Source organism: Trachurus japonicus, chromosome 3 (genome assembly GCF_045865225.1).
Source record: "Trachurus japonicus isolate A0001 chromosome 3, Traja_1.0".
Classification (NCBI taxonomy): domain Eukaryota; kingdom Metazoa; phylum Chordata; class Actinopteri; order Carangiformes; family Carangidae; genus Trachurus; species Trachurus japonicus.
In genome coordinates, this window is record NC_140909.1 from 11801105 (window position 1) to 11811394 (window position 10290).

The 10290-nt window shown below is 42.7% G+C and overlaps 1 protein-coding gene across 1 annotated transcript; it reads left to right on the plus strand.

The window, feature by feature from the left end:
- Positions 1–475: 475 nt before the first annotated feature.
- Positions 476–9652, plus strand: sltm (SAFB-like, transcription modulator). Its single transcript, XM_085761746.1, has 20 exons — positions 476–628; positions 1292–1376; positions 1468–1523; positions 2003–2030; positions 3354–4104; positions 4704–4747; positions 4856–4962; positions 5076–5225; positions 5351–5460; positions 5540–5682; positions 5782–5876; positions 5999–6055; positions 6154–6299; positions 6392–6572; positions 6737–6861; positions 7288–7461; positions 7761–8072; positions 8173–8311; positions 9035–9189; positions 9275–9652. Exons 1-20 carry the CDS (start codon positions 494–496, stop codon positions 9384–9386), a joined length of 3105 nt encoding a protein of 1034 aa, XP_085617872.1. The 5' UTR covers positions 476–493; the 3' UTR covers positions 9387–9652.
- The last annotated feature ends 638 nt before the right edge of the window (positions 9653–10290 follow it).

Consider the following 10290-nt stretch of genomic DNA (forward strand, 5'->3'; position numbering starts at 1 on the left):
AAGAAACATAAACAAACAATATAGACAGCACACAGTCTGTCCACACACAAGCTAAAAACGGTAGCCTACAGTTGTTCAAACCAGTATTTCCAAAACATGGAAGTGTATTTTGAATGCTCCTTAAACCAATGTGCATGTGTGTGTGATATCTAGCTACCTATTAAAATATATTAGGCCTATTCATTCTTGTTGTATGCGTATTATTTCCTGCACCTATGGGAAAGCGACCAATTTCTTTTTGTGCAATGACAATAATAAAGTAGTTTAATGCTGCATACATTGCTGATTTTTTTTTCTTTTTGACTGCAACATGCTGAGCGACACCGATTTGTTTGTTTTTATTTTATTCATTCATTCATTCATCCATTCCTCCACAACGGTAGGAGGCGGTGACGTGGCATTAGTTGACTTCGTTGACCAATAAAAACGACGAAGAGAAGACGAACTGATCTGAGCACGCGCACGCGCACTGTTCAGTAAGCTTTGAGGTAAAATGGCGTCGGGTGCCATTTCCACGGAGTCCAAGAAAATATCAGAATTAAGAGTTGTTGATCTAAAATCCGAGCTCAAACAGAGGAATTTGGACACGTCGGGTGTGAAGAGTGTTCTTCTAGCGAGGCTGAGACAGGTAGCGACAACACGGAGCCGTTTTTACACGTTGATAAATGAATGCGACGCGACGAGTCGCCGTCGTTAGCTTAGTGTTGTTGCAGCCCCGGTTTGCTAAACCTACTTAACGTGAGCCAACAACACAACCGTTGGATTAATTCATACTCGTTTTATATGTCCGATTGTTCAACTAACACTTCCATGTTTTTAAATAATTGTCGATAAAACTGGCGGTGAATTGGTGTGTATCGATTACCGGGAGAGAATGAGGACGACGACGACGACTTGCATTACTGAAGATGTAACGTAACTTAAAGCTAACGTAAATAAGCGAGGGTTGTTCACAACAGACACGAAGGGCCGCGACAATACACCTGTATATTGATAATATTACTATTATTTTATCAATGTGACCGTCGATGCTGCTGCTACATAGTTGGTGGTCGTAATTGAATTCAGATGGCGTGCAGCGTGCCGTCTCATTAAATGCGTGGTGATACATACGATACACATTATCATTATTGAAGTGTAACTTAGTAGATTTGTGTTTGTTTTTTCGATCGATTGCGATTACCTTCGTTACATTTGTTCAGAGTGAGGATGGCTCATGTATGTATGTTCTATGGAAGATTTGAATTGTTCTTTTTTTTTTTTTAAATGAAATTAATTGTTATGTTTCAAGGCTATTGAGGATGAAGGCGGTGACCCGGAAAACTTTAAAATCCAGCTATCGAGTGATACACCTCGAAAAGGTGGAAAAGCCAAAGGTAATTTTGCATTTTATTTTGTCGGAGAGAAACTGTTGTGAATTAAGTACGATTTTTAATGATTTTATTTAATTTTTAATTCATTTTTCAGGAAAAAAGATGGATTCAGACGCGGATACCACAGTGGAAGAAGATGCCTTTTCCAAGGTGATTGTTGCATTGTTTAAAATCTTTACCTCCTTCACCTTAGCAAACACAATGATTAGATAAAATTGCAAGAATTTCCCACTGTGATCATCTCAAGCTATTTTGGGTTATGAGGAGAGTTCATGCAAACACTCACTCTATTTTCTATAAATTAGTAGAAAAGTGGTCTTAACGTGGTTAAAATTGAATTAGTAGAATACATTAGACTAGCACTGTTTAGATGTCTTAAACATGTAATACCACCTCTCCTCAATTACATTTAGCACAGAATAACTGAATGTAAGGTCACAACTTTAGCTCCACAGAACTAGTGGGAAAAGCAGTAACCTATCTATTTGTCTGCACTTTGTTGCATCATGGAGTTATAAGTGGCAGCATATGCTTTTTTATATTGGAATATTTAACCTTTACAGTTAGAACTATAGTTTATTGCTGTGTTTATTGCAATGCAGTGAACGATTTCTGTGGTCTCTTTTTAGGAAACTGAAGAGTACGAATCAGAGAAAGGTATGTATGCTGGCACACTAATGCCCAGTGTTAACATAAAGGTCCCTCTTTACAGCTAATATCTTATGATCATTTAGTGGTATTTCATGCATCTACTAGCTGCTGCACGATTTAGGTTTCAATACGCTAACGGGATCAAACGACATCCTTAATGAAGACGCTTCTGAAGACCACCCGCAATATTTTTTTCATAATTGGTACACACATGAATCACTGGATGTGGGTTGCCTCGACTAAGGTACCCAAAATCCTCAGATTACTGAAAACATATATTTGCATCTGTGGGTTTCCATAGACCTGTGGTGTTAAAGTTCCCACATTCCCCATGGAAACAAATGGTGAAGGCTCACAAACAACATGACATTTTATGATATCCAATGAATAGGAGGACACAACAAGTTGTAGAACCGGAGAATAATTGCACCTTCCTGTTGACATTTTGATGGACAACATTGGACAGACTTGTGACCAGAGCACCGGGTATGTCTGAATGCCCCAACTCCCTTCACCACAGGAGTCAACGCCCTGAATTACCACAGGTCCTGCCAGGTGAGACAGCCTGTGAAAGAGGCGGGGGATTTGGGTATTGCAATGGCCACCGCTTGTAAAGGCCATGTTAAGGCCGTGTGTGAGCAGACTTCATCCACTCATCGCTGACATCCATCCAAATTCACGCATGAACCAGCCAACTGATGCTCCAGCATGATGTGTGCAGTGAAGTAATCTGGCATATGGCATTGCCTAGGACTGCTAAGGACAGACTGTCGGTACCAAAGCAACACATTGTACAGTTTTGTACACTTGACGGGACACATTACAGCAGGTTGGATGCGATGATGAACAGGCATTTTTCCTTATTCCGAGATGTGATAAGACTGATGACATGGATTATTGAAGAAATTCTGCACGATGCTCAAGGTTTCTCCAAAACCCAGATAACTGTACGTGGACTGACCTGCTGGGGAGGCACTTTGTGTAACCGAGCCACTGGAAGGATGAACTGATGAGTTTTCCCTCCTTATGTGAACTGTCCAAGATTTCTACCTGAAGAATTGCCACACATCATGGGAAACATCTGGAACTGCACGTTCAACGTGCACTGAAAATGAATTGGTACTATACATGTGTCAAGAGATGAAGAGCTCTGAATCACCTCCCATTTTCAGTGAAGATTGTGTGTTTTGTGTCTTCCTGTGGTGTCTACGCCCTCGATGACCATTAACACTAAATGTGCTTTCTATTCTACTTTTTAGGTCAAGTTAATGCGACATGTGAATGTTAAAAGTTGTGTTTTGCCATGTTTATCCTTATTAAATCCCTCAGATGTAACTGATACAGATGATGGTACTCGTGACAATTCTAAGACTGCACCCAGTGAGGACAGCCTCGCTCAGCCTGAGGCTGAGGCCGAGGCCGAGGCCGAACCGGAGTCAGAAGCTGTGGCGGCTGAGGCTGATTCAGAGCCTGAGCCAGAGGTGGATGCAGAGGCTGAACCAGAGCCGGAGCCTGAGCCGGAGGCCGAGCCAGAGGTCGACGCTGAGGCTGATGCCGATGTCGATGCCGATGCCGATGACGATGCCGATGGTGATGGTGATGGTGAGCCGGAGGTGGATGAGGACGCAGACCCAGACCCAGACCCTGACCCAGAGGTGGATGGGGAGACTGAGCCAGAGATGGAGGCTGAGCTGGCTGAGCTGGACGCTGAAGCCATGAATTCCTCTAAAGAAGCCGAGGACGATCACCTGTCCGTCTCAATCCCAAATGAAGACGCCATCACCCTAGATGTCGATGGCGATGATCTCCTGGAAACAGGTAAACATGTGAAACTTCCAGATCCAGATGCCGAGAAGGGCACTGATGAGCCAGAGGCCTCTGCCGAGACGAGCCCCGATGATGACTTGAAGGAGGAAGAGACAGAGGCCCACAAAGGCGGTAAGAAAGACGATGGATCCAGGTGTGAGGCCATGAAGAAGGACAGCAGAGACTCCTTGAAGAAAGCTGAAACGGGAGACAAAGAAAAGGATTCTGGGAAGAAAGGCCCCTCCACTACTGGGGCATCAGGTCAAGCAAAGAGGTTTGTCTTTCTATGTCAGTTCTTTGATACTACTACCAAGTCCAGCTCACTAAGAACGCAACATTGTGGGTAGCCTCAAGATTTTTTTTTTTTGCCATAAGGGAAATGTTCACTGATGTACCTAATCCTGCCATTTACTACTTTTTGATTTATTTTTCTGAAGTTGGTTAAATTGTGAACCAGGAGCTGAGAAAACGCCTCTTATTTTGTTACTTTGACCCATCCAGAAGTTTTAAAGCCTTTTCCAGTTTCCACACAAGGCATTATAAAAGAGCATTAGTCTCCGTGATGGCAGTTTTTTTTTTTCTTTTTCTTTTTGGTCAAATGATTCGCTGTGAAGTTGAACAAACCTCCGAAGATTTCATTGGTCCAGGGAATAAATTGGCTGACAACCTGACCCATCTCACCACTGGAAAAGCAATGAAGCCTTTGAGACATTGGCTCAGATCCACGTCTTGCCTACAGGATTTTTTTTTTCTTGAAAAGTACAAAATATGTTGGGTTTATTTTTGTTCCACTAGATGTATACCACTTTTCACCAGAGTTTAGTTACCATGACTCATTATCATCTGTTTGTTGTTGCAACATTTGCTTTATAGCTCTTCAAGAGACAGAGATGGGAAAGCTGCAAAGGATGAAAAGGGTAAGATACTGTCCAAATGTCAACCCAGGGAATCATTTTATGTTTATTTTTATTGCTTATTATGAATTCTGACTGTTGCTGAATATGTTTTGGGAACATCTTTATCAGGAGTTGTCAGCAGCAACAGCAGCTCTTCTCGCAACATATGGGTGAGCGGCCTGTCCTCAAACACCAAAGCAGCTGATCTAAAGAACCTCTTTGGGAAATACGGGAAGGTAAATAACCTGAATTTACTGCATAGTTGTTGTTATTGAACATGTTTTAAAATATCATTCATTTCATGTTCATTGTTACCAAAAAATATTAAAAATGAATTTGTTGCTAACAGGTCACTAGTGCCAAGGTGGTTACAAATGCCCGCAGTCCTGGTTCAAAATGTTACGGCCTGGTGACTATGTCTTCGAGTACAGAAGTGACGCGCTGTGTCTCCCACCTCGACTGCACAGAGCTCCATGGACAGCAGATTTATGTTGAAAGGGTAAGCTAGGAAGCAAATGAGATTTGTTTTCAAACAAACTTTAATTGCTCTCATAATGACATCTATAATAATTGAACATTTTTGGACCTGTGATGCATTTATATTTGACTGACACTGCATTTCAGGCCAAAACGGATCCATTTAAGAAAGAGCCATCAAAGAAAGAAGCAGACGACAAATCACCCGGCAAGTCGGGTGACAAGCGCAATTCCACAGGGTTAAAATGGACTAACAAGTGAGTGAGAGAATTGGCTGAAAAGTTGAACATGTCTAGATTGAGAGCACATTTAACCTCTTGTTCTCCTCACACACAGAAAAGAAGACAAGAAATCAGATAAACTTTCGGATAAGGACAAAGATTTATGCAAGAAGCAGGATGCCAGAAGTGGAAAATCTGACTCTGTTTCATCAAATTTGGGACAAGATTCTTCAAAGAAAGATGACAGAAAGCACGGGCGTAAGTTTTTTTTTTTTTCCCCTCTTCCCCATCACTAATGTAGGTAACCCAATCCAGTCCGACTCTGTTCTCACTGATGATCATTTCCTTCTTCTCTAGGTGCAAAGAGCCCGGGCATGATGATCGATCATAACAAAGGCAAATCTAATTTTGGTAAAATGCAACCTTTCAGGAGAGGGCGATATTTTGATAGAGTAAGACCTTTTATTTGTTTTGATTAAATTGTATTTTCACTGATGTTTCAAATTGTATTTCTATTTTAACTGTTTAAAAGTTTCAGATGTTAAATTACATTTTGTTTGAAACTTTTTTTCAGCCCTTTGTCAACATGAATATTCAAAGGCGGCCGAAATGGTTGATTCCTCCTGAAGAGGTATAAGGCTCTTCATACTATGGGCACATGATTTAGCATTTTCTTGCTTTAGCCTTGAGCTTTGTCTCTAAACTTTACTTTTTGATTTGCCCTTCCAGTTGGAGATGATGAAAGACAGACCGCGACCTTTCATCAACAAGGGGGAAGACAGAGTCATTCTGCCTTTTGAGAAGATAAAGGAGCAGAGGATGCGTGAACGGATGTCGCGTCTGGAGCGTGCTCGTAGAGCCGTAGAGTTGCGCAGGTATCCACTGTTCATATATATTTTAGATTTAAAGTGACTGCATGCTTTATTGCTGCGTTGTTCTAAGACGAGGGATGTCTTCCTGTTTGTAGGCGCAGAGAAATTGCTGAACAAGAACGACGGGAGCGCGAGCGTGTCCGCCTGTTGCGGGAGCGTGAAGAACGGGAGAACCTCCTCAGGGAGCGGCAGAGAGTCGAGATGGAGAGACAAAAACTTGAAAGGGAGCGCTTGGAGAGGGAGAGGCTGGAGAGAGAAAGAATCCGTATCGAGCAGGTAACCTCCAGGTTTCTCTGGAAACATTATGGTTATGTTTAACAGCTGCAGTTCAGGATTTTAGCTGTAAAGGGGAAATAAAAAAGCAATGTCCATTATCAAACTGTTAGACATTTTTCAAGATACTAGTTTTAATTAGGGCACTTTAATATTTCCTTTTTCAGGAACGCCGCAAAGAGGCAGAACGCATGGCACGTGAGCGCGAGGAGCTGCGCAGGCAGCAGGAGCAGCTCCGCTACGAGCAAGAAAAAAGAAACAACCTGAAAAGAGGCCGTGAAGTGGAACACGGGTATGTACGCTTTGAATGTCTGTACCTCGGCCGTTTCATAGCGGCTTTGTGCCTATGACCAAAGAGTTGAAACTTGCACAGCGGTGGTTCACAAGCTTCAATACACTCCAGCTCTCTGTCTTGTGCATTTTGCATTTTATCTGAAATGTGGCCAGTGGCCTGTCAAACAGTGTTAACCATCGGGGATTTGTTTAGAACTGAAGGACAAACAAATTCAAGTACATAGGCTTATAGAAAAGGAGATGGAGAAAGCTGCATGGTACGGTGCAAAACAATTGGCATGGGACAAACTGGTTAAAACTGGACAAAGCTAACTTTCGGTCAAAGTCAAACTAACTTTTCATCATTTTGAATTGTGTCTTAACCAATCTGGGGTTTGACAACGGCTCATGCGTTATGTTGTGTGTCTATTTTTTAATCTCGCAGTCGGAGAGATGAACCCTATTGGAACGGCAATAAGAAGATGCAGTCTGAATCTGATGTCCGCTTGAATCAAGGCTCAAACTATAATCGGCAGCCGAACCGCTTTTCAAACTTCAATCCCAGAGAGAGGGGTCGCTTTCCGGAGGCCGCCGCTGAGCAGCCCAACACGTATGACAGGTAAGATTGTTGAAACTGAGGTAAGCCACGGTGGCAACATTATCAATCAGTGGCAGTCAGTCCCAGACCCAGTGAGTTTCTTGATTTTTGTCATCTTCGAGGAAGTTAACAGCACTTAACTAACAAATATATATTATAGGAATTGTTTTGTTTGTTGGATATTTTAACTACAAGATCATCCAGAATTATCTGTTTGACACTAAGTAAGATGGTAACATGTGTGGACTTGCAAAGCTCTGAGAATATTCACTTAACCTTTTGTAAACTGGTAAATCATGTGTTGTTCTTTGTCCTGTTAGACGTAACCGCTTTGATGGTGAGCCAGAGGTGAAGAAGAATCGTCCTGCGCCTCACAGAGAGAGCTCTGGCTTTGAGCGCTACCCCAAGAACTTTGAAACGGTTCGCAGAGCCGAGCCGCCTCCGCCTCAACGCGCTGAAATCCGGGACACCGACCGCAGGGACAGAGACGAGAGACGGCAGGTGCCCATGCACGATCACCCCATGGGAGCCAGAGCTACAATACCTGGCATGTCACACAACCGCGCACCCAGGGACGGAGGCCACGGCTGGAAGAATGATGGGGGGATGAACTCCAACAAAGGAGATATGCGGTAAAAATGAATACACTTTGAAAAAGATCCATGCTGTGAAAGATAATTTATGAAATACGTGTTTTTAACCACTGGCCTGATGTAATGCTGTTTCGATCAGAGGGCCTATGCGTATGCGTGCTGAAAGATCCGGCAGAGACGGTCCGGGCCCGGCACTCAGAGGAGGCTCTTCAGCCAACCGTGGAAGGAGCAGCTTCAACGACAGAGATGGAGGAAGACCCATGGTGATGAATGACCAGGTCAGCTGAGGTTATGATAGAGAAGTCATCTGAAATAGGGCTGAACGATTTTAGGAAAAGATCCAATTGCGATTTTTCTGGCAGATATTACGATTTCGATTTGAGTCGCAATTTTCTTCAAATCAAGCTTCAGTGTGATATTCATAATGTACAGTAACATTTACAAACATGACAGAAAATGACATCATACCATTAAAACATTAAATGCCATTGCTCTAATGCAATGTTGCGGTAATTTCAACACTGTACAATTAGCGCGATATTGCGCATTTACCATTTATTAGCGGTCAACCGCAACCTATCCATGGGCCCGTGTCCCGTGTCTGTATGTATACGTGTGTGTGTGTGTGTACACTTGCACACATGCGAGAGAGACGGCAGGTGGACGGGCTGACTGACAGAGATGAGAGATGGTGAAACACTTTTTTTTCCTGTTAATTAATGGGGTGTAGTGGAAAAGAGCCAAGACTGTCTTGACAACAGATCCTGGGTCGGTCAGGAGCATTGCAAAAAATCGCCGCTTTTGCGATCACATGATCGCATTGTCTAAAATCGCAATTTCGATCAGAAAATGATAAATCGTTCAGCCCTAATCTGAAATGATGTCGTCAGTGCAGTTTAAGATCAAGTCAAATGACAGAATAAGAATGAACTGCAGGCTTGATCTTTGATTGCCATTCATCATCCACACGCCTCACTTCAAAATCTCCTCCGTCTCTGCAGCCGTTCAGCTCCGGCCGCCAGGTCGTGGTGGAGCGCCACAGCCGGGAGCAGGGGCTGAGGAAGGAGTGGCACGGCGGGTCGAGCTCTCAGGGCGGAGGCTTCCCTGACAACCGCAGGATGGGAGACACGCGAGGCAGCATGATGTCACCTTCCAGGTATAGCAGACAATAATCAGTGAATGAGCGCCAAAGTGAAACTCTCATTCCAGCCATCTGAAACTTGAACTCTGTCCTTCTGCAGTCACTCGTCCTCTGGAATGAATCGAATTGTACAGATCACCAGCAACTCCATTCCCAGTGGTGGAAACGTGGGTGGATTCAAGCCCTTCAAAGGAACGCAGCGGCAGTTCTAACCATGGCCAAATGCTGCCACTTGAAAGCACCTGACAAATTTCTGAACTCTTTATTTTTAGACTATCAACTATTTTAGGTGGCACATTTGTAGCCATGAGGTTGATAACACTATTTTATTTTGTATAGAGATGTGTTTACCTCAGTGTAGGGTTTTTCCTGACAGTTCTCTGCTGTTACTGTTAAACAACAATGTGCATATGTTTTACTTATGTTTAGGAAGCTCCTGTACAGTCATAGGTCTTTGTAAGTAAAGTTTTCAAGTGATGTAACCAACTTCTCTAATTGAGTGTTGTATGTACATTTTCAATAGCCCTGTGTCACACTCAGTTTTCCTGTGTACCATGTCTTATTTTAGTGTAGCTCATGAAGTGACATTCATTCATTTGGCTATTAACTCTGTGAGGAGGCAGATGACATAGAAGTACTTCTCTCTTTTTTTTTAAAGGTCCTATTTGGTGTTGCTGTTTTTGAAAGACTAGCTGAAATGACTAAAACATCAAGCTTCACAACAGCCTGCGTTGTAGCAAAGTACGTCTCATAGGCCATGAGCTGAATAACATACAGGCCTGTGTCTTTTGAAATAAAAATTCACTCTAAAGTCTGTTCCTGAAGGGCATTCAGTGGTGTTACCCTCTGTGAAAGGACCAGATTTTTTTAGTATGTTTATTTATTTTTATTTTTATTCCAGTAATTCTGGAAATTTGACTTAATTTGTCAAATGACCAAAATTCTGGCGGTTTGGATTTTTCTGTCAGTTCTCGGCCAACAGGGATTTTGTAAGATGCATTGTGATTGGGACCCATGTGCTTCATTTAACCTCATGACACAATAGGAACTACTTTGGTGGCTGCATTAAAATGTTTGATTCAGAAAAAACGGCCAATCTTTACTTTTTAAAGGACT